At 42.3% G+C, this 25,614-nt stretch overlaps 1 protein-coding gene across 1 annotated transcript in view; it reads right to left on the minus strand.

The window, feature by feature from the left end:
• The window catches only part of WDFY4 (WDFY family member 4), a 288,190-nt gene extending 263,796 nt beyond the window's left edge, over positions 1-24,394 (minus strand). Inside the window, 2 exon segments of the mRNA XM_079138164.1 lie at positions 4,192-4,441; positions 24,241-24,394. Of these exon segments, the coding sequence (XP_078994290.1) occupies positions 4,192-4,441; positions 24,241-24,275 (285 nt within the window). The 5' untranslated portion in view covers positions 24,276-24,394.
• Positions 24,395-25,614: the final 1,220 nt, after the last annotated feature.

The following is a 25,614-nucleotide window of genomic DNA, read 5'->3' on the forward strand; positions in this document are numbered from 1 at the left end:
GAAGGGTTAGTGTTAGGGTTAGAGTTAGGGTTAGGGAGGGGGTCAAGTATGGAGGAAGGAAGCACTGTATAGAGGGAAAAGAGGGGTGGGAGGGGTGGGGGGAAGGGAAAAAATAACAGAATGAATCAAACAACATTACCCTATGTAAATTTATGATTACACAAATGGTATACCTTTATGCCATGTACAAACAGAGAAACAACATGTATCCCATTTGTTTACAATAAAAAAAAAAAATACAGCATCTCTTCATGCTCTAAACACTAGAGAAAATTGGGGTTGTGGGAACATTCCTTAACATTGTAAAGGCCATCTACGCTAAGCCCATGGCCAATATCATTCTAAATGGTGAAAAACTGAAAGCATTCCCCCTAAAAACTGGAACAAGACAGGGATGCCCCCTTTCACCACTTCTATTCAATATCGTTCTTGAGACTCTAGCCAGAGCAATTAGACAAACCAAAGAAATTAAAGGGATACGAATTGGAAAAGAAGAACTCAAACTATCCCTGTTCGCTGATGACATGATTATATATTTAGAGGAACCTGGAAATTCCACTAGAAAACTCTTAGAACTCATAAGTGAATTCAGTAAAGTAGCAGGTTACAAGATCAATGCTCATAAATCCAATGCATTCTTATACATAAGTGATGAATCTTCAGAAAGAGAAATTAGGAAAACTACCCCATTCACTATAGCATCAAAAAAAATAAAATACTTGGGAATCGATCTCACAAAAGAGGTGAAAGACCTCTACAATGAGAACTACAGAACACTAAAAAAAGAAATTAAAGAAAACCTTAGAAGATGGAAAGATCTCCCATGTTCATGGATAGGCAGAATTAATATTGTCAAAATGACCATACTACCAAAAGTGCTATACAGATTCAATGCAATTCCAATTAAAATCCCAATGATGTACCTTACAGAAATAGAGCAAGCAATTATGAAATTCATCTGGAAGAATAAGAAACCCAGAATAGCTAAAGCAATCCTCAGTAGAAAGAGCGAAGCAGGGGGTATCGCAATACCAGATCTTCAACTCTATTACAAAGCAATAGTAACAAAAACGGCATGGTATGGGTACCAAAATAGACAGGTAGATCAATGGTACAGAATAGAGGACATGGACACAAACCCAAATAAATACAATTTTCTCCTACTAGATAAAGGTGCCAAAAATATGCAATGGAGAAAAGATAGCCTCTTCAACAAATGGTGCTGGGAAAACTGGAAATCCATATGCAACAGAATGAAATTAAACCCCTATCTCTCACCCTGCACAAAACTAAACTCAAAATGGATCAAGGACCTTGAAATCAGACCAGAAACCCTGCATCTTATAGAAGAAAAAGTAGGTCCAAACCTTCAACTTGTTGGCTTAGGATCAGACTTCCTTAATAGGACTCCCATAGCACAAGAAATAAAAGCTAGAATCAACCACTGGGATAGATTCAAACTAAAAAGCTTTCTCTCAGCAAAGGAAACTATCCTGTAATGTGAAGAGAGAGCCTACAGAGTGGGAGAATATCTTTGCCACTCATACTTCAGATAGAGCGCTAATTTCCAGAATCTATAAGGAACTCAAAAAACTCTACACCAAGAATACAAATAATCCAATCAACAAATGGGCTAAGGAAATGAACAGACACTTCACAGAAGAAGATGTACAAGCAATCAACAGATATATGAAAAATGTTCAACATCTCTAGTAATAAGAGAAATGCAAATCAAAACTACCCTAAGATTTCATCTCACCCCAATTAGAATGGCGATTATCAAGAACACAAGCAACAATAGGTGTTGGTGAGGATGTGGGGAAAAAGGTACACTCATACATTGCTGGTGGGGTTGCAAATTAGTGCAGCCACTCTGGAAAGCAGTATGGAGATTCCTCAGAAAGCTTGGAATGGAACCACCATTTGACCCAGCTATCCCACTCCTTGGCCTATACCCAAAGGACTTAAAATCAGCATACTACAGAGATACAGCCACATCAATGTTCATAGCTGCTCAATTCACTATAGCCAGATTGTGAAACCAACCTAGATGCCCTTCAGTTGATGTATGGATAAAGAAACTGTGGCATATATACACAATGGAATATTACTCCGCCATGAAGAATGATAAAATTATGGCATTTGCAGGCAAATGGATGAAATTGGAGGATATCATGCTAAGTGAGATAAGCCAATCTCAATAAACTAAAGGACGAATGAGCTCGCTGATAAGCGGATGAGGACATATAAGGAGGGGGTGTAGGAGGAGTTAGCGTTAGGGTTAGGGTTAGGTTTAGGGTTAGGGATAAGGAGGGTGGTAAGAATGGAGGAAGGAAGGACTGTATAGAGGAAAAAGAGGGGTGGGAGGGGTGGGGGGGAAGGGAAAAAAATAACAGAATGAATCAAACAACATTGCCCTATGTAAATTTATGATCTTTAATTAAAATAAATAAAAAAATTAAAATTAAATTTAAATTTAAAAAAAGAATATAATACTTTCCAAGCAGGGGTTACAATTCATTATCTCCTGGTATACTTTGTCTACATAGAAAGAATATACCAGATCATCTTATTATTTCTTGGGCCCAAAGTAAAAGAATCAGGTATAGAGTCAAGTTCTCATTGAGTACAGTCATTCAAGATTCTTACATGCACTCAAATCCCAAGCAGGACATGGTTTTCATGACAACCAAGTTATGCAAAAGGTTTTGACATTAACCACCCTATTTCAAAGAACACAATACCCTTTTTTAGATTCTGATATTTGCAAGGCATAGACAATCTTGAAGAACACTGTTTTATGGTTATAAAATTCAGGACCAAATAGTTACAAGCTAGACAATTTGCATGAGGGCCTATATTCCAAGGAGTGTTCCCAGCCTTTAAATACACCTCAGTTTTTATCTGCATTATACTTGAGAAAAAAGTCCCATCTTCCCCACATTCCTTTCCACCATCAACCCTCAAGTAGGAAAACGGAATGCTCTGACTCTGGCAGGATTCTATCAGTCAGAACTTACTAGAAACATCAGGTTTGTAGACATTGTAGGACTTAATAAAAAAATTAGATATTAATAAAATGATGGGAAACCTGTAATGTTTGCCTCTACAGGATTCACTGGAGGTGGGCACCAAGGATCCAAAGAGAAGCTGATAGTGTCAGCAGCTTGGGAAATGACAGAGGCAGAATCTCAAACGTCCATGCACACATGCAGTAAGAACCCTGGAGGCTGGGGGCAAGGTAATGCAGAGCATGTGTGTGTTCCTTGTGCTTTGGACTTTACAGACATCATCTTATCTCACCCTCACGGATTCTCAGCAGAATATTACTGATTTCACTTTACAGATGAGGAAACCAAAGTTTAGCAAGACTTAGTAACTTGCTCAAGAATGCACAGCTAATAATAGATGGAGCCAGGACTTGAGCCCTGTTTCATTTGACTCAAAAGCCCATTTGTTCAACAACATGACCACAAAGGCTCAATTATCAGAGCAGGGGTTGTGAAACATGGATCAATGTCAAGGTTCAGTTAAAATAGGAAACACTATATATTGAATCATAAGCTTAAATGCCTATGGGGTGAGAAAACACAAAGGAATATGTTTCACCCATGGATTGAGTGAAAGATGTTTTGGGGACTGGGATAAGGTGAGAGACCAAGACCACCTTCTGTCCAGAAGGAGTCCCTAGGGGTACTCTCTTTCTATTCAGTTTTTGGTATTATCACATCTACCAAAATTTTGAAGAGAAATTGGAAATCTGATTTTCATGTTGTTTACAAGTCACTCTGCTTTTTGCTACAGCAGCAAAAACACACTAAAACAACTCTTCCCTGAGCAACCAATCAAAGGCCACTCTCATTAATGTTAAAAGCACTGACTGGTTTTCATTCATTCCAGAAGTATCCTCAAAGCACTGTATCATCTTAAAATTAAAAGTAAGAACAGTGGGCAACTATAATTAGCAATATTTTATTGTATATTTCCAAGAAACTGGAAGAGAGGATGCTGCAGGTTCTTACCACAAAGACCCAATAAATCATTGAGGGGATACATATGGTAAATATCTTGATCTGATCATGACACAATGTACACATGTATTGAAACAGCACATGGCACTCCATAAATATGTACAATTATTATGTGCCAATTAAAAACAAAATAAAACTTTTTTAAAAGTGAAATTCTGACCTTTAGGAACAGGGGGAGAAGACTCAACAGACTCTTCCGACGTTCATCTGCACTCTCGTGTGTCATCTGCTGGTATTCCAGAAACTTCCTTTCCAGCATATCCCAAAGGTCGGTGGGACAAGGGGACTGCTCTCCAAGTGGGAACTCAGGCTGCACAGCAGTGGACTGGCCTTCATTTTTGAAACCTGGGTCCCCAGGTATGTCTTTGGCCTTTGAGAGATCTTCAGCCTCCATGTTTAGCAAAGCAGATCTGAATTCAGAACAAACAAAAATTAAAAGTCCTGTCTCATCACACTTCCTGATGGCACTGCTTGTGGGACAAGGTACAGTATTCATTCTGCTCAGTTCCTATTGAAGATGGTTCCTCAAGAATCTGAAACTGACTAAAATAAGGAAGATATTTTTTAAAAAGAGGTTCAGATTTGGATGTGATTGACAATCTGCCATGTGTCACACACTGTGCTGGACTCATCCTACAGACCCCCCACATACCAGCAGAGACAGTGTTCTTATTTTCTGTACAGAAGTAAGGAAACCAATGGGGCCAAAGACATATGGGCAACTAGACATTAAGGTGGAAAACAAACCTGTAAGATCAAAATCTATTTGATGTTATTACCTCACGCTGCAGCCTCTTATAAAAACCTAAATAAATAAAAGAGACATGTAAATATTTTACCAGTATTTGTAAAGGCATGCATGTAATCCTATTAAAATTTTCTTTTAATTATTTTTATTTGTCATTTAATTAAGATATCATTCATATACCAAGAAATGACCCATTTAGGTGGCATAATTTAATGACTTGGGTATGTTACATCATGAACTTTTTTATATCATGGTAAAATATAAATTTTTGCCATCTTACCATTTCCAAGTGCAATTAAATGTCATAAAGTACATTCACAATATTATGCAACCACCACCATTATTTATTTCCTAAACTCTTTTTATGGGCTTGTCATTCTTTATCTAAATAGTAACTTCCTTTTACTGCCTGAATCTGAAGAAATAGATTCTTCATTCTTGGCATTATTTGATTCACACTCAATATTTTTAAAGAACTTTGTCCTCAAAATGAATCTTTAAGTAAAGGAGCTTACAGGAGCTTTACATGCAGACAGGAACAATTATGCAAGCCAGATTGAGTCAGTAGACACCAGATCAAGAGCTTATGTGGTGAAAATAGCCAAAGATCAACTCACCTGAGAGTGAACCTCAGGAGGGTGCTTTTATTTGTGTGCTTGACACTTTCAATTGTCAAAATATTAAGGTGAGTCATTATTGGCTCCTCTAGAATACAGTAAACTCTAAGGAGACACCAGAATGTCCAGGCTTCTGCAATAAGTCCTCCCCAAACTCAAAGTAACCATGGGGGGAATTCATCCTGAAGTGAGTCAGCATCCAACTATTACAGGGTAGTGACAAGAAAAAGGGACACACAGAGGCAGCTTACCTAGTAGTTTGCTCTCAGTTACAGAAATGGAAGGGGTACATCATACTATATTTTTAGCTCAGACATACAGTCCTTTCAAACTAGAATGGGGTTAGTACTATGTCATCTGACAAGGCTAACCGTTGCCCTCTGAAATTTTAATTTTAATTATTTTCTCTCTCTCTCTCTCTCTCTCTCTCTCTCTCTCTCTCTCTCTCTCTCTCTCTCTCTCTCTATATATATATATATATATATATATATATATATATGCATATCTTGAAAGACTTCTCTGTAGAACAAGTTCTTTCTTTTCTCACTCCAAAGTTTCTGTTTGGATTTTCCCCAAACACTGGAAACTGCTATGTCCCAAACTGTCATCCCTGTCACCAGTAAAGTCTGCCCAGAGTCCAACATGGAGCCCACCACTCAACCACTGTCTGCTATAGTCACTATCCTATAAGTCATTTGTGGCCACACCTATGCATGTAACTAACCAGCTCATTTAGCAAACTGCATCTGAGGACCTGCTAAGGGGTCCTATTTTCAGAATAAGCAAGTGGCAAGTCAAAGTCACCAGGTTTGAATTCGAAACCCAGTGGAGCAGGAGGGTGATTGGATCTCCAGGGAAGCATCAGAAGGCAACCCCCATCTCCTCTGAGTGCAGAAGCTGTGTTTGCTGAACTGAAACACTTGACTCACCTTCTCAGGAATAGACACTGAATTTTTGAGAAACGAGAATTTCTAAAAAATGAGGATCCATGAAATCTCATGGAGCCATTGTCCGTCTCAAACATAAAGTGGTAGCCACCCAGCTAACCTGCCTCACCTGAGCCTGCTTCTGTTTGGTTTTTTTAAGGAAGGAAACTGAGAATAATCTCTCAGCAGGGTGAAGACCAATAAAAAGAAATCACTCTACCAAGAAGCATCCTGTGCTTCCTAACCAGGGTGGGAAGAAATGAGTTGGAGGCCCAGCTACTGGGGGAGTCTCAGCAGGGCCAGAATAAGAAAAAGGCACTCACCTGAGGCATGAGATTTAAGGAGGTGCCAAAAAAATTAATGCAATTTTTTAAAAATTTAGTTGTAGATGGTCACAATACCTTTATTTTATTTATTTATTTTTATGCACTGTCTCACATGTGCTAGGCAAGTGCCCTACCACTGAGCTACACCCCAGCCCATTGCAATATTTTTAAGAATCAAAATTAATGCAAAAAATCCATGATGAACAAAATATTAAAATCTTAAATAAAGTCAAGACCCAACCCTACACTTGTCCTCCTCCCCACTTGGGTCTGCTCCTGTAGGAATATAAGTTCAGGGCACTTCTCACAATTATCATAAACTTAAACAAATACCACTCCTGGTCCTCAGCTTCTACGGTTTCTACTCTAGTAACAGTAGTCCACTGTTCCTACTACAGACTCTGGAGCCTGACAGTTCAGATTTGAATATGATGGGTTTAGGGTCAATGATAAGCTCTCTCTGCCTCTGGGTCCTCATTTTAAGATGGAGTGATATAAGACCTCCTCCAAGGGTGTCACTACAGCTATAAGTGCTCACCCAGTTCACTCTCAGGATTGGAGGATGTGTGTTAATCCATGTTTACCTGGTACATCACCTCTTGGTTTAATCCTCCCGCCATTTAACAACATCAGTGCTATTGGCCTTGGTTCACAGATGACACAAAGACCAGTGCAAAGAACTGACTTACCCAGGGTTCCTTCACCAGTGGGTGGCAGGAACAAAAACCACTCCAGTTCTGTGGATAGACTAGGCTTTGCTGCCCTGTACATCACTGGGAATACACACAGGTGACTGACCACAAACCCCAGGCTCACATGGAGACAGGGCCTTGGGAAACAGCAGACAGGAACATACAGGGTGTTCCAGGCCCTCCAGGAAAAGACAAGCCCCACCCTCTACTGCCTTCCAGCTGCACCCTGCTCTCCAGTTTGGGTCAGGCTCTGGCTATGTGAGACTTCAGCCAGGTTTCAACATGGCTCCTCCACTTCCTCTGATCAGCCAGACTAGAATGCCTGTTTTCCTATAACAAAACCTGCAGGCAGAAGGCAGAAAGGGCCAGGGGACCAGGAGTTACAGGGTAATCATGGGGGAGGAGGGGCCTAGGCTCAGCTCTGCCTTGTGGCTTCTTAACTGAGTTATTTCCCATTTCTAGGTTTCAGTTTCTCCTCACAAATGTGGCTCTGATGATCTCAGTGCCACTTTCTGTCCTTCATGCATGATGACAGAGGAGGTGCAGAACAGTGAACCCCAGTAGGATGAGGGCTTGTAAACTGTGTGTGATGAGGTAGGGGAGGTGAGATCATTAGAGTCAGGTATGTGAGGAGAAACTGAAACCTAGAAATGGGAAATAACTCAGTTAAGAAGCCACAAGGCAGAGCTGGGCCTAGACCCCCACTCTATGATCACCCTGTGCGTCATGGGTAGGGAGCCAGTGTACTGCAACTGAAGAGAGAGTGAGAGTGTTAGAGAGAGGGGTGTGGGGATCTTCCATGTCGTCAGCAGCACCACATATGTAGTCAAGAGGCCCCCAGCTCTCTGGGCAACACTGCCAATACTTCCTCCATTCCACCCACTCTGCAGAAATATGCAGCATGGTTGAAGTTCTGTTCCGGTGTACAGGGCATCCTGTACACAGCTGCCACATTGAAGGGCAACAACTGGAGCTTGAAGAGATTGCTAGTTTGCAGGTGTTTTGCTTCTAAATAAACATCCTGATCCACTATTTCATTCCTGACTCCGTTCAGAGATTGTCCAACAGGTGAGCATCTCAGAGTGTTAAATGTGACTTGGCAACCCTTGGCGCTAGGATGTCAGGAAGCTACTGTTAATTATTGGGGAAAAATTAACCCAGAGCAAGAAGGTAGGTAGAATAACCTCAAGGGCTTAGTCAGAGGGAAATCTGGGACTCACTCTGCAGTGATGAGGAGTCTGGAAAGGAAGAATTGCTTTGATAAAATGGAAAGTTATAATTCTTTTCTCTGTCAGTATCTGTGACTATACCAGTTTCTGGATTATAAACTCCAGGTAAGAGAAATGCCTGTTAGCCACCTACATCATGGGCCATGGCCCCCAGACCCTAGAGACTGAGAATTTCCCTAGAGCAGGTGATATGGAATAGAAGAGCAACTTCCCATGCCTGGCTGTAAATGACCTGCTTTCCTTTCCACTCAAAATCAGTTCCTGGCTGCATATCAGCAGATGTAAACACCCTTGTCCCTGTCTCAGCAAAGTCTGGACCCAACCTGGAGCTCTCCAGAAAAAAAAAAAAAAAAAAAAAAAAAAACCAATGTTGTTCAAAAAATATATGTGCAGGGTGCAGGTAGACCTTACTTCCCTATTCCCCACCCTTCCACATTCACGAGGAGACCTTATGAGTTAAAACTGAATTGAAAGGGAGTCAGGGAAACAGTTTACAGTAATATAGACTCTGTTCACATCTTACTTCCCCCTTGACATAGTCAGAGGTGCAGAGGTGATGACAGAATTAACATTAGGAGAAAGATGATTAACATGAAATATGAGGGCACACCTATTGACATGTTTTCAGAAGACAAACAAAACCTGATAATGCCAAGGATTGGCAAGGAGGAATGGCTGCTGTTACTCTCACTCTTGCTGGAGGGAATGCAAAATGGGACAGCCACTTTGGAAGTTAGCTTGGTGTTTTACTCAGCTTTTTCACCACTGTGACCAAAAGACCCTATGAGCACAATTGTAGAGGAGGAAAGGTTTATTTAGGGGCTTGCAGTTTCAGAGGTCTCAATCTGTAGACAGCTGGCTCTACTCCTCAAGGCTCAAGATGAGGCAGGACATCATGGTGGAAGAGTGTAGTGGAGGGAAACAGCTCACATGATGATCAGAAAGCAAAGAGAGAGTCCACTTTCCAGATACAAATATATACCCCAAAGCCATGCCCCTAATTCCCACCTCCTCCAGCCACACCTTACCACTTCAGTTACCAGTTAATCCCTATCAGGGGATTAATTCATGGGTTAGGTTAAGACTCTCACAACCCATTCATTTCTCCTCTGAACCTTCTTGCATTGTCTCACAAATGAGCTTTTGGGGGACACCTCACATCCAAACCATAACTGGCAATTTCCCATAATTTTGAACATGTACCCAGCATTCTGCTCCTGGCTAGTTGCCCTACAGAAATGGAAAATTATGTTCTTACAAAAACTTATACATGAATATTTATACAAGTTCTATTCATAGCTTCTAAAACCTAGAAAATAAAACCCATAAACGTCCATATCCATACAATGGAATCCTTGTCAGTAGTAAAAAGGAACACATTAATGATGTACACAATAGCCAGGGTGGATCTCAAAGACATTAGTCCAAGTGACAAGAGCTAATCTAAAAGGCTCCATTCTGTTTTGCTCCACTCATGTGACATTTTGTTAAAGACAAAACTATAGAGACAGGAAATAGACCAAAGGTCACTAAGAATTAGGGGTAAGAAGGTGATTATCAATGGCTGATGGGAATTTGGGGGTTATCTTGACTGTGGTGGTCACATGACTGTCAAAATGAACTATAGGACAGGTAAATTGTTTTGTATGTACATTGTACTTCAATGAACCTGACTTTAAGTAAATAGATGTCCTGAGATTTTGAAAGAAAACGAATTTAAGAAGGCGGGTCCTTAGTCCTGAGTTCTTTAACTGGTACATTGATAACATAAACATGTATTTATCACAGAAATAACCCCCTTACTGAGAGCTCACTCTATAGCAGCTCTACGTTATCTCTGTGTCTTCTCCTTTATCTTCACAGCAAAAGGCGCGGTGTCTTACGGGTGTGCAAAAAGGCCTCAGAGAGGTCCAATAGCTCTTCACGGGGTCATGGGGCAAGTTCTGTGCATGTGACTCCAGAGTCCACACACTCTTTCTTAATCACACTCTCTCCTTCTCAGAATGCCAAGCTCCTATCATTGTAAGCACACTCAGATCAGAGGCCATGCTCTTCCTGGGTCTGGGTCTCCACATTAGTCAAGTAGGAAAACTTCTCCCAAGTTCCTGTGCACTTTTGCATCTGATGAAAAAGACTATTTATAATTGATAGTTTGTCAAATTGGTTGAACTAGTAGACAAGATAGAGCAATTATTTGTTTTTTAAAGTGTAACCACCTGGGCATGGTGGTGCATGCCTATAATTCCAGCAGCATGGGAGGCTGAGGCAGGAGGAGCCTGAGTTTGAAGTCAGCCTCAGCAACTTAGATAGACCCTAAGCAATTTAGCAAGACCCTGTTGGTAAAGAAAATGTAAAAAGGGCTTAGGATGTGGCTCAGTGGTTAAGTGCCCTTGGGTTCAATCCTGGGTACCAAAAAAAAAAAAAAAGAAAGAAAAGAAAAAATACTCAAAGGAAAGCAGAGACACAGATATTTGTACATCCATGTTCATACCAGCATTATTCAAATAGCCAAAAATTTTAAAATAACTCAGGGACCTACCCTGTGAGAAAAGTCCTTGCTCAAATCAGTCATGTATTTGAGGGCCTGAGCTCACGTGTGCTCAGGCGTGCAGTGTGAAGGGGGCAGAGAAGAGTGAGATGTTGTAATAGCTCCCTTTGCTCCTGTCCCTGATGGTTTCAAGTTCCCCAGACTGGAAACCTCTCCACACTGAGCTCAAGACCTCCTTCTTTACCATGCCCTACCCCATCCTCCCCTTGGTGAACCAAAAACCCCCATGTACAGACACTGCTCTTTTCACCTCCCACATCCCTCCACTCATGCTGTCACCTCTCAGACCTCACCTGCTGCCAAAGTGGGGACCAGGTGAATGCCAGGTGTCTGAAAGAGCAAATAAACAGCAAGGTCTTGTCACCTCTGTGATATGCATGTTCTGGAACCTGCACCTGCCTGCTGGGTTTGCATGGTGCTTTTGAATAACTGTCATTCATGAGAGATCTCTGGGCTCTCTCCAGATTTGCCAGCACACACACTGTCTTCAGACTCAGCAGCAACTCTCCCAAGTCTCCAACCTGTTCACCAGCTCTGCAGATTTCAGAATTGCCAGTCCCCCCAAAATTGTATAAGCCAATTTCTTAAAAGGAATCTCTAGACACACACACACACACACACACACACACACACACACACACACACACTTTTGTTCTATGGCAGTCTTGGAAAAGGCCCAGTGGAGACCTTCACCATCCAGACTTTTCCTTATATTCCATCAGTATTTATGGAACTGATTCTGCAATGGCAGATGCAGCAGTAGATTGCACCTTCTTAAAAGACCACAGCTAAAGAGGAGCCATATTTGGGGTTGTAAATAAAAGATGCACCCCCACACACACCCGAGTTTGCTCTGCAGCTAAGAACAAATTGGAAAAAGACTAGACATGAAATGGTGGAGGATTGGCCCTCAAGACAGAAAGGTGGTCAGTGACATACCAGAAGTTTGGAAAAGACTGAATACCCTCCCTTTGCTCCTCTTTGAGGCAGTTGCTGCTTAGAAAGGGCACTTCACTAATATCCTGGTCTGATCTGCGCTCACAAAGATCACCAGCTATAGAGTTGGAGCAGGACAATGTCAAGGGACCTTGACACTACCACCATCACAACACCCTTTAGGGCCAGAGAATTAAATTGGAGCATTTCAAACTCTTGGGGGATTTGTGCTGTCTTCCAGGACAGAAAACAGAAACATAAAACAAAATGTGGAGTTTGGCATCAGACAGACCTGGATTCCGGTCCTAGTTCCTAATGCTGTGAGCTGCAGAATCTCAGATGTGACTGTCTAAAATGCCAACCTTATCTGGAAAATGTGCCCCTGGAAATATAATGAAGAACAGGTCCATATATTACTTTTCTATGTTTATACATGAATACATGACCAATGTAATTCCACATCACGTACAAACAGAAGAATGGGAAGTTGTACTTTATGTATGTATAACATGTCAAAACACATTCTGCTGTCATGTATAACTAAAAAGAACAAATAATAAACAAACAAACAAATAGCAAAGGGAGAGGCCTCAGGAGAAACCAAACCTGCCAAAACCTTGTTCTTGGACCTATAGTATCCAGAACTATGAAAAAATAAATTTTGTTGTTTGAGAAAAAAACAACAAACAAACAAACAAAACAGGTCCATAGCAGAGGCTCCATAGATCGTAAGAGCAAGATGTCCCCTCCTGGGCAATTCTCTTAGTCCAGGGCCCAAGACTTTAGAAGAATAAAAGTGAGAGGATCAGTGGGGACACAAGTGCCCAGTTGGGGTGGAAGGGCTTCTCAGAGGAGGCCAGGCAGGAAACAAGCTCAGGACAAACAAATGTGTGACAGATAGACATGGTAGCTGTTAAGACTATGAAAAACAGTGTATGGGCAGAGTCATGAAGAACCTGGAAGTGAGGCTGACCCAGATATGATACTCTAAGTAATATGGAAATTCTGACGTTTCTGAACAGGAGAACAACTCAGTCAACACCATTCTACAAAGGCTATCCTGGTCAGCAGTCAGCCAGGCCCAAAACAGGGCTATTTAGACCTCGGAGGCCCAGGGAGGTGAGCAGTTTGTTCAACTTCACAGGGCAAGAGAGGGAGAGAACTAGGCGTCACCTCCGGGTCTTTTCTGCTTCATGGCAGTCCTTGCTACCTGGAGGTCATTCAACTCCTGGGTTATCTGTGAACTGAGCATGAGCCAGAGCTCCAGGCCCACCAGCAGGACTACTTAGTGCATTTAGAAGGAGATCCTGTGGGCTTGGGCTGTGTGGTGGCCTCCTCTGACCTTGACTCCCTGGGAAGACAATACCAGCACCCTGAATCCAGTTTCTTTGGCCTTCCCAGGCCCTCTCTGGCTCCAAGGGTAGGCTGCCTCAGAGCAGCAGCACATAGATACAAAGATCCAGTTTGAATCCTGGCTCTACCTCTTCCTAACCAAGCCTTGGTGACAAGCTCTCTTGAGTCTCAGTGTCTGCAGCTATAAAATGGGATTGCTATCTTCCTTGAAAAGTTGTAGAAAGAATTAATCAGGCCACTGTTCATGAGAGCATGTCCAGCGTACTCCAGCTGTGCACAAAGTGCCCATTTCCCCTGTCCACAGGCGTATGATGGCACAGTCCTCTCTCACTCTGTTCCTTGCTGCTTTGGTTGATCTTTGGGATCCTGCTTCAAGGCCAGGATAAGCTGCCCTAGTCCCTTTGAAGACCCCTCCTATCTCTTACATCCTCACTTCTTGGTCTGACCAGAAAGTCTGTCCAATCTTGGGTTTTCTCAAACAAGGAGCTGGTCAAGACAGATGTTAGGACAAGGCAGGGACAAGTGGGCCTAAGAGTGCACTGGGATGTGGGTGGAGGTAAGGATTTGGCCATCATGAGGATAAAAAGTAGGATCCAGAAATGGGAGGGCTGTCCCTAAGACTGCAAACCTTTATGAGGGGACATCATATCAGGAACAGGTAGAAAAGGTGGCCTGGGACAGGACTGGAAAAGCAGAGGAGAGGACAGGGTCAGAGGGTCCTACACAAGGGCCCTGCATGTCCAGCTTCTCAGATGGAGCAGAGGAAACCAGGGTCTCACAGAGGATCCCAACAATCACCTTTGTGCTGTCCAACTCCTCCAATGAGTGAGTGTCTCCATGTCCCCAAGGGCAAGCATACCTGTAAGCAGAGAACAGTAGAGTCCAGGACCTTACAACCTGCTTCACATGACTCAAGGGAAGGAGGCAACTCAGGTTGTTTCCAGAAGCTCAGGAATTCCCCTGAAGACTAAGGTGGGGACTGCAAGGTGGCAGGAACCAGGCCGGTTGGCAGAAACTTCCACAGAATCTCAAAACTTCCTTTTTCTGATTCCAGACCATGCTGCACTCCTGGCCAGCACACACCTCTGTGGTTTTTGCAAATGCAAAGGAATACAGGAACTCCCAGTGTCCTGCAGAAGGAGCTGGTTTTGAATCTCAGTATGTATACTGACTTCCACATTGCCAAAAATGACCAGGGAGCAGTTCCCCTAGCCAGGCACTCTCAGCTTAGCTAATGTGAAGCCATCATTCAGGGCACAAAGACATAAGTGGGGGATAACACAGTAGCAAGAAGCTCAGTCCCTAGTCACTAGCCTCTCGACATGGGAGCCATTTGGCATCTTGGCCTCTATTGAAATGTAAGGAAGTATTGCTGATGACTGAGCATCTACCAACAGAGATACCAATGATCTCTAATCATAGAAAAGCTTTAAGGTAGGCATTAATATCCCCACCATATGATGGGCAAAGCAAGGCTCCAAGAAATTGAGACTCAGAGAAAGAAAGTATTTCATCTAAAATCAAACCACCAATAATCATAAAAAACAAGGTCAAATTCACATTTTCTGATTCTGCACTCCCCACCCTCTTCACTTCAGGTTTACTTTATACATAGTCAACAGTGGTTAAAAGTATGGCCCTGGGGGCACCTCAGATCCCAGCAGGTAACTGGCTGAGTAGTGCAGGGATTCCCTGGATGGATCTGCAAAGTGATTGCAAAGTCAGGCCATGGGAGGTCTGACTCAGTTCTTTTGCCTAGCCTCAGCTCACAGAAGCAGGCTGGCCCTGAACTGGACTCTAAGGTAACATCATCACCCAAGGGAACAGTTGATTCTTGGGAGCCTGGAGGTCAAAGGTTCATTAGCCAGGAACAAGATGGGCACCAGTAGGTCAGTTTCTCCCTTTGCTGACACTCTGACACTAGTCACCAACATCAGTCACCACCGTCCAAGCTAAGTCACTGGGCTATGGCTGTACTTATAGTGGGTCATTGGATTATTAGATATGGAAAGAGAAGAATCACACATCTACATCCTGGACTTCAAAGCTCACAGTTGGGGAAGCTAGGGGACCAGCTGAGAACAGATGAAGCAGGACAGATGGCAGACATAATGGTGCTTTGCTGTGGGACATGAGGAGGCTTGTGGTCCAGCCTGGGGAGGGGCATAGAGTTCTGAGAGGGCTGCTCAGAATCACTGGTGCCCATGGTGGGCACTGCAAAATCATGATAGGTACTTCAGGCAGCGTGTTTGGGACCCTGCTCTGGTTCCATGAAGAATATGAAGCAGAAGGGACATGGATGAAGGGAGGACGTGCATAATGAGAGGGTCATAAATGCCAGGCTGACTTGCAGACCTTCATGCCTTAAAGCTATTCTGGAAGTCCCTGTGAGACTCTTAGCAGAGATTGAGGTGGACAGTGTGCAGAAGCCTTTTGCTAGTTGCTGGTCCCAGATTTTAGTGCCATGTGCTCACAGACTCCTGGGAGGAGGAGGCAAGAAAATGGATGCCTAGAATATTCCATGGAAGCAGAAGCCAGTCCCAAGGGGCTGAGGGAAAAGGCTGGCTGTTCAGTAACATGGGGTGTTGAGAGAGGGTGGGAGAGAGTAGAAGAGGCTTTGCAGAGTTTGGCACAGTAGTACACAATTGTAATCCCAGCCATTTGGGAGGCTGAGGCAGGAGGATCTCAAGTTCAAAGCCAGGCTCAGCAAAGGCAAGTTGCTAAGCAACCCAGTGAGACCCTGTCGCTGTATGAAAATACAAAATAGGGCTGGGGATGTGGCTCAGTGGTTGAGTGCCCCTGAGTTCAATCCCTGTTATCCAAAAAAAAAAAAAAAAAAAAAAAAAAAAAGTGTTTTAGCAATGGAAACTGAGGGAATCTGAAATAAGTCACATGGGCAGGTTAGGGAGGAATTAGAGGACAAAGGACAGGCTGGGATGAATTGTGGGTGGTTTAGGGCACTGATGAGAAATGTGGGGTGGGAGCAGAGTGGAAAGTGTAGACAGGGTCTAGGACACATAGGTCTGCAGATTGTGAGTCGCCCCCTCTGATTCCTTACCCTCAAAACTCCTGGGAGAAGTGAAATCCACAGGGAATTTTACAGCATTCCTGAGGTCACCTGCTCAGGTGAGAAAGATTTTTACACCTTTCCAGGATGAGTTGGATTGCTCACACAATCATTTTCTTTATTCAATTTCAAGTATAATTTGATCAGAATATGAAAAACTTACTAAACAGTTGCTTTCACGGCTTGCTAAGAATGAAGCATCTCTTAATTCTCACTGACCATCAAACGGACAACAAAGGACCTCCATCATACATAAGAAAGGTACTAGTTTTCTTGGGCTTCTGTCCTCTTCTGTGCCAGTCATATCTAGACCCAAAAACCTTGCTTGTGAGTCAATGAGAAAAAGGAACACTTGCAAGTGAAACTTGCCCCAATATGTTTTTTCATCAAAGTGAAGAGCGAGGAAACAGTGCTCTTCACAGGAGGCATGAAGGACAGCCCTGGGCCAAGTCTCTCTGCCTCTCTGTAACTCAGTTTCCCCACCTACAACCTTAGGTGTTTGGAATAGATCTTCTTTAAGGGTCTATCTGCCAATGAAGGTCTGCTTTTCAAATTAGCCTCTTGTTCACAGACTTCAGATTTCTCCTCTGAGAACTAAATATTTGTTTAACCAGAATGAGTCTCTCACAAGCTGGTGAATTTTTTAATGTGCCAGGAATATTCCTTCACCCAAATCTAGTTATTCTGTGTGCCCAGGAGATAAGAAGATGACATCTGAATAGAATCAGAAGAAGCCAAGGGACCCCAAAATGCTGCACAAGTGGTTGAGACAGGCTCTCCTGGTGCTTGCCCCCACTGAAGCCTCTCCTGGAAGACTCACCAGGAGAGGATCCAGCACAGTCCATTACCTCTCTCCCTTCTCCCAGCCTCACCAGGGAACGCCTCTGTGCCTCCAGCTTCCAAGCTGTCTTCCACCTTACCCCACACTATCAGACTCAGAACTGCAACTCCATCATGCTACTCCCTCATGCATGTATCTTCAATGACTCCACATGCCCTCTGGGAACATTCCCAAGCCTCAGGACCTGGATAATATAATCAACCCATTTCCCTGCCTAATATCCCACTGTACACACAGTGGTGTCTTGTTTAATGAACTGTTCACCCACACCCTGACTCTCTCAGCCTTCACTCTCCCATCCCCTGTCTGGGACGCCCCTTCTTCAGTTACACATGTCCAGTTCCTGCTACCTTGTAGACACAGTTCAAGGCTGAGTCCTGGACACAAGAAATAACACTGTTCCTTTCCAATTTTAGACTCTACCACCACTGGTCCATCCTGTAATTAGAAAACAGCTACAAGAAGGAGGTGAAAGCCCTTTCCAGTCGCCAAGGTTGCATCAATACCTGATTCTTCTCAACAATTACAGTTGGGCAGTGGTGGTGGGGTTTTGATAATCCCCACGTGCAGGTGAAAGGAGAGGCCTGGGGGTAAAAGTGGCTCATGCATACAAGTGAGGGCACAGGCTGTGGCGTCAGGCAGAAAAAACGTCTACATTGTGTAATTCCCAAATCCATCTTTCCTATAATACCTGAGGTCCGCATCACTTTCTTGAGTTATCATTGTTCATGAATACGCTTTCTCACTCCTACAGTTCTTCAACTGTTTGTATCAATTATTTAATTAGTGTCTTAGAGGAGCAAATCATCACATTAAGTACATTTTAAAAATTAAACAATTCGGACAGTTTAAATTGTGTAAGCAAATAAGTATTTTGTGGAATAAAAGGCGAACTTCCGGGCAAGTGATGCGGGGGGATGGGGGGACAAGCCCCCGACAGGAGCTGCGGCAGAATCCAGAATCCGTGCGGGAAACCAGCTCTTCCTTTCCCTGATAAGTTGCCAGAGGCCGCAGGTGTGTGAAAGGAAAGACTAAAAGGAAACAAAGGCACATGTTCGGATAGCAGGGTAACGCCGCTGGGGCTTTTCCCCCCTTTCTAAGTCAGGACATTCGCCCACCGGATGGTTCCGGCTCTTCACGCCCTCCTGGCTCCTCACAGCCGGTGCCTGGAGCCCCGCCCGCCTCTCCGGGCAGGTGCCGCGCATGCGCCGGAGGCGAACGTCTGGGCGGGCGGAGGAGCAGGCGCTGGGTGCTCGCTCTTGCGCGTTCTATGCTGCTGCGTTTAGTCGCTGCCCTTCCTAAAGCGGGCTACCGGTATTCAAGGTAGAGAGGCTGAAAACAATTGCAGAGGACTGCGTCCCTGCATTTGTTACACGCAATCTACCTGCTCGCTACCTTCCACACTTGGGGCCTTCTCCTTGATTAGGACCAAGTTGACACAGAGCTAGAGAAAGTACTGTGGTTTCCCTGTAGCGTGTTTCAACAGTATTGACTCCCTACGTTTTGGGCACCTCCATCACATAGTAAGAATCTTCATATGTACATTACTCATCTTTGTATATCTGTTAATAGTTTGTGGATAAATTTTTTAAAAAACTGATTAAACTGTATTATTTGGGCAATATTATTTTGAAAATACAGTGCCCAATAAGAACTCTTTTTTTGCATGCCAATTTTCACATCTAAGCATATTTTGCCTGTAACTGATAAGCAAAACAATTTAATTACATCAGGTACCCACCGTCATATCATAAATATTGCCCTTTTCCTTCAGTTATCAGATAAAATGAACATTAAGCATCCTCTTGGTCCTTTGCCCATAAGTGACTCTCTCCTTGGCTAATAACTGGGCATTCAGAGTGTCTCCACTGCTTTTATAGGTGATGCTGGGGGAAAGGATCCTTAACACAATTACTTTGTTTCCTGTGAATTGTCTGTGAAGATGAATTCTCAAAAGAAGGATTAATCCTTTGACCAGAGCAAGTTTTCATGCTTCTGCCAAATATGGACTGTCCCTCCACGAAAGTGTTAATTCTTGAAACCTTTGGTGTAGTGTTGTCCAATGCAAAGTGCACAGGCTTTGAAATCAGGACTAGGTTCAAATCCCACCTTGGTCACTTACCTTACCTCTGTGAGCCTTCATTTTCTAAAACGGGAATAACGAAGGTGATCTCATCATGAGTATTAAATAAGATTGCAAATATAAGTACCCTATTCAGTGCCTGGTTTAGGTGCTAAGTCCATTCTTTGTCTCCACACTTTCTCTCCTTGGAGTTATGTGGGAAAAGCAACTTCTCACTTTTCAAACTTCCTCTCCTTTTTGAATCATGTTTTCCCATGAAAGTCATGGAACAGGAATTATCATTGATGGCACTCTAATGGCTGCTACTTAATAGAATATAAAGTCATCCACAAAGTCAAGCTCTGTGTGTAATTTTACATTTTCTGATAACCACATTTAAAATTTAAACATAAATAGGCTAATTTTTAATTATATTTTCTTTAACCCCAGTAGGTCATCCATCCCTATTCCCAGATTTTGACCTGCCTCAAATTTAAAATGTCATTGGTGGGGGAGGCATGTGTAAATTTTTTTTTTCTTCTGAATAGAACTAGACACAATTATGTTAGGTGAAATAGGAAAACTCAGAAGGTCAAGAGTTGTATGTTTTCTCTCATATATGGAAGGTAGAGAGGAAAAAGGAAAAGGTAGAATATCATGAAAATCAAAGGGAGATCAGTAGAGGAAAGGGACTAAGGAGTGTGAGGCGCAGAGGGAAGGGGGAAGTGCTGCGGAGTGATATTGGTCTTATTGTTACATTGTGTGCACATACGAATATGCAACAACAAATCCCATCATTACGTACAACTATAATGCACCAATAAAAAATGTGGAAAGAGGGGCTGGGGTTGTGGCTCAGGGGTAGAGTGCTTGCCTAGCATGTGTGAGGCACTGGGTTCGAATCTCAGCACCACATATAAACAATTAAAAAGTATTTAAAAAAAATGTGGAAAGAGGAAAAAATTTTCTTGTCATTATTCCTAAATAATATAGCATAACATATTTACATAGCATTTACATTGTATTAGGTATTATAAGTAATTATGAGATGATTTTAAATATAGGGAAAGATATGCCTTGATCATATGTGAATACTGTGTCTTTTAAATATAGGACTGAGCATCCTTGGATTTGTGTGTTCAGGGGGGTTCCTGGAACCAGTCTCTCACTGATACCAAATAATGACTACATATCCAAAATATTTTCATTTCAATATCAAATCAATATTTTAAGTATTATTGAAATATTTTACAATTTTGATGTTAGTTTATAATATCTTTAAAATGTGATGTGTATTTTAAACTTCATAATGCCTCTCAATTCAGACTGGCCATGTTTCCAAGTATGGCATGCTTGGAAACATACCATACTTCCTTCCCCTGCCACTGCCAGTTGGTCACACTGCCTTGCTTTCCTGACAGGAAGGTCACCAAGAGTCAGGGGGTGTGTAATACCAACACTTCATTTCTCCACCTGATACCTAAGAGATGTCTCCACCTTTATATGTTCAAACGCATATTCCTGAACAAACACAACCTTCCAAATCTGCATCTGCTGTCCTTGACCCAGCTCAGTAAATGACAATCCCATACTTCTGTTGTTCTAGAATCACCTTTCAGTTCTTACTTTCTCCTATATGATACACCTAGAACATTGTCAAATGCCACACTCAAAGAATTACTTAGAATCTAGCCACTCTAACCACTCTTATTATCTCCACCACTATCACTTTGGGGCAAGCCACATCACCTCTAGCCTGGACAATTTCAAAAAAATTTACACTTTGTCTCCTTCGCTTCCTGCAATCAGTTCCCCAAATTAAAATCAAAATGTTGCTTCTTTAAAATACAAGCATACATCAGCAACAACAAAAAAATTAATATCATTGAGATGATATAAAACTACAAACCACTTACAAATCAATCTAGGTGAAATATACACTATTTTATGAAAATTATAACATTTTATATAAGTACTTTAAGGAAGATTTAAATAAATGGGGAGACAAACCACGTTCATGAATTAGAAGAATAATTTTCATAAAGATATCATTTCTCCCCAAATTTCATTTCCAGTCAATTATGAAGATGGGATTCTGTTGAAATGAATAAGCTGATTCTAAAATTTATATGAAGGGATAAAGTACTAAAAATAGGACAGAATGGAAGAAGATAAAATATGGAGTTTTTCTAAATATCAAAATTTATTATAAGCCTATAGTAAATAATGTCATTTAGTATTAGCAAAAGAATAGACAAACTAGCAATATAGCCTAAAAACAGACCCACGTGTATATGATGACCTGATTGCAACAGAACTACTGTAGCTCAGTGACTGAAATATGGCTTTTGAATAAATGAAGCCAAGACTCTTGATTATAGTATGGAAAAACAAAATTTTTAAAATACCATTACCCTCTACCTCACACCATACAGAAAAAAAAATCATTTCCAGGTGGATGAAAGATTAAAAAGTAAAAGACAAAAATTATAATTTTTTGAAAAAATACCATAATAATTTATGATTGTGTAGTAGAGGAGAATTTTTTAAATAACACATAACAAATAGGTCATAAAGGAACAGGTGGATAAATTAAGCTTGTTTGAAATTAACTAGTTTAACGATTAATAGAAATTGCAAAGAATATAAGGAAACAAGGCACAAACAAAATAAAAATGTTTGCAATAAACTTAATAGTAAGAATATGTATTTAATTGTGGCAAAATCAATAGGATGAAAATAGAATCAATAGGATGAAACCTGCAAAAGGGTCCAGAATGGTCAATAAACATATAAAAAAGATGATCAGTTTTAGTTACTTGAGAAATGCAATTTTAAAACCTGGTTAGATAGCTTTTCATGCCTCCAGATTAGCAAAATTAAATATCAGACAATGTCAAATGTCGGTAAAGATGTAGGGGAACAAAAACTTTGAACCATTGCTAGTGGATTAGTAAAATAGTATATGGTCAGTTCTCTACATTTGTAGATCTACATCTTTGTATTCAACCACAGATTATTATACGTAATCTAGATATAAATTAAAGTATATGGGAGGATACGTGTAGGTTATATGCAAATACTGCACCATTTTATATAAGGAACTTGAACAGCTGCAGATTTTGGTGTCTGTAGGGGATTCTGGAACAAATCCCCACTGAGGATACTGAGAAACAACTGTAATCACATTGGGAAGTATCAACTAATAAGGCTAAAAATAAGTAAACCTCATGACCCACCAGTTCTATTTTTAGAGTATGTGCCCTAGAGAAATTCTTACACACAGTCAAGGATATATTGTACAAGAGTAGTTCTAGCAACACTGCTTAAAATAGAAAACAGAAACCTAGAAATATCTTAAGTGCCCATCTGCAGCATCTCAGAGACATATGTTCTGATATATTCATACAACAGAACACTATATAGCATGAATGGACTAGAAACACATGCAACAACATGAATACCAGTAACATAATTTTGAGCCAATTAAGCACATCTCTAGAATATTTGATCCCATGCTTATGAAGTTCCAGAATGTTCAAAACAAAATCATAAATATATGACCAAAATTGGCAATATTTTGCCTCTGAGGAGGGAGGGTGGACAGACACACAGAGGACTTCAAAGATGACAATGAGCTTCAATAACAAAACTAAAGTGTCAACACACAGGATCTGGGTTCTTTTGATTCCTTCTACCCTATAAACTTCCTCTAAGTTGCCTTTTCTTTCCACTTAGTACTGAAAATCTTCCCAGGTTCATAGGAATTCAGCCAAGGCCCTCTGATGGACAAACAGGGAGGTCCTTCCTAATCTGACCCCATTCCTTACCTCTCCAGCTGTGTCCCCGGACACACTGCTCTCCCAGCTTTGCCATGCTAGTCTCCACCAGCCTCCTTCTCTGGACCTTTGCCAAGAACATGTCTCAGAAACTCACAGGCCTTGTCTCCTTCAGGTCTCCCCTCTGAAGACTTAAGCACCTCCAGCCTCCCAGTCTCCAACCCACTTCAACCCATGACTCTGAGCACCACAGACCCCTCCATCGACTGTCTCCTTTGTCAGGTCTGGGCAGGGAAAGGCCTCCCAAAAACTATCTGTTGAATAATTAAAAGGATAATAATGTAGAAATCAAATTAAGATCTGATGTTCATTGAAAGAACATAAAGCCCTTATCAATTCAGAGGAACTGGGACAAAGGATTAGCCCAATATTCTAGAAGGTTTTATTTCAGAAGGGAGAACAACTACTCCTTAATGAGCCAGGCAGTCCTGTTTATTCAAAGAATGTGTCAATTCAGCGGTTTGATGTGGTAATTCAGATAAGAGAAATGAGGCCCCAAAGAAGCATCTACTTACCAGATCTCCAAGTGACAACAAGGCCACCACTGATGCAGGTCTCTTGGTGACCAGTCTGGAGTGGCCCCCACTGCTCTGCACTCTCTGGAGGCCTGCACAGGGGCTGGGAGGGAGTCTCAGAATCAGGGCCCTCTCTCCATCCCCTCAACAATGGGCACAGGTCAGTGTCAGCCTTTCCCAGAGGTGGCAGGATCACATTCCCAGCAGAGCCATGAGAAAGGGCTTGATCTTCTGTGGGAGAATGAGTAGCAGTGCTGGAGCCCGGTGTGGCTCAACAAACCCAGCAGACATAGGCACCCCAGTGACCCTGACCACAAAGCCACTCTCACTGCATACAGTTCCTGCTCCGCGCTCACCTTCTCAACCACAAACTCAGAGTAGGCACCAGTGGTCACATGTGTCCCCAGGCTTAGTCTTCCAGGAGGCAGCCAGCAAGCCCCACCTTGATAGACAGGTCTCCCATGCCTATCTCTCAGTTGGACTGGCTTGACTAAGAGCAAGGTGACCTACCTGGAGAGGTGGCAGTCAGGGCCTACAGACATCATATGGTGAGGGTGCCTCCATCCTTGGCCGCAGCCCCTTAGGCTCAGGGGAAGAAGACCCGGCCCAGCATGTCAGCCTTCAACAGTGTTTCACTATGAATCACTCACGCTGGGTCTCTGCTCATTTCCTGGAAAAAGCAGAAGTGGAGAGTCTGCAGATGCCTAGTTCTACCCAACCCCACCCCCAGCCAATGACGGAGCTGCTCGAGTTCTGGCTTGGTGCTTTGACCTTTGAAGAAAGGCCTTTGGGGCTGAACTCGCAATGGTCAAGCACTGCTGGGTGGGGCCCAGGACAACGAAGGAAAGTACACCCCAACAGCATAGATCTGAATTCTGTGTCCCCTATTCCCTCACTGTGTGGTCATCAGCCCCTGCCTACCCTCTCTGAGCCTCTAATAAAATGAAGACAATAATGGTATTTAGGTTGATCTAATGAGAGGCATGTCTAAAGTGCAACCCTGGACATTGCATGGGCTCATCAGCCCCCTTCACCAGGCTCAGAGATTCTCACTTGAATTCCTTCCTCTTTTATCTTCAGATCTAAATTGAACCACCAATCAAGTCACCTGATGTTAGATGGCCAACTGTGTGGTAACACAGCAGAAATGATGACTGAAACTTAAAATGGTAAGTTGAAATTCTCCGAAACACTGTATCTAAATTTTCATTCCTTTGAGTGCACTAGGTTGAATCATTTCATATCATCTATCCATGACATCATCCACACAGGCCCAGCAAGCACATCCATTCACTCATAATACCTTTCTGTGATCTCTGGAAAGATACAGTTGCCATATGAGCAAGGGCAGTTGGTAGCATGAACACCTGATGGTTGACACTCAAGCTCATCACTGGTTTCTAGCTCACAGAGCCAATCAATCTTTTATGAGTAACTATATGTGAGCAACCACACAATATCTCTTATGAGAAGCAGTAAGTCTCCAAGGTTGGTTCCAAGATGAAAATAACATCTGAGATGAAACCTCAATGCACTGATATAAGCTTGTCAGTAGACAGCAGCCAAAATAAATGTTCTGACCAGCTCTCAGTTTGGGCCCCAAATCCATGCTGATCCCTCCTCACACTCTGTAATAGTGGTCAGCAGAAACAACATTTCTGCTAGAGTTTTCATCTCGTGTTCCACTGTCTGTGGGCAAAGACTGGCTGGATGCTGTCTGTGGGCAAAGACTGGTAGGGTAGTATGCAATATGGTCCAACAGATCCTCTTGAGAGAAGGAACAGGTGCATGTGGCAGCATTAATTATCACTTTGCCAAACCAAAATGGACTCCAATTCCTTTTAAAGCAACAACTTAGTATCCATGGTTAGAATATTTTCAAGA

This window comes from Sciurus vulgaris, assembly GCF_902686455.1.
Source record: "Sciurus vulgaris genome assembly, chromosome: 4".
NCBI classification, from domain to species: Eukaryota; Metazoa; Chordata; class Mammalia; order Rodentia; family Sciuridae; genus Sciurus; species Sciurus vulgaris.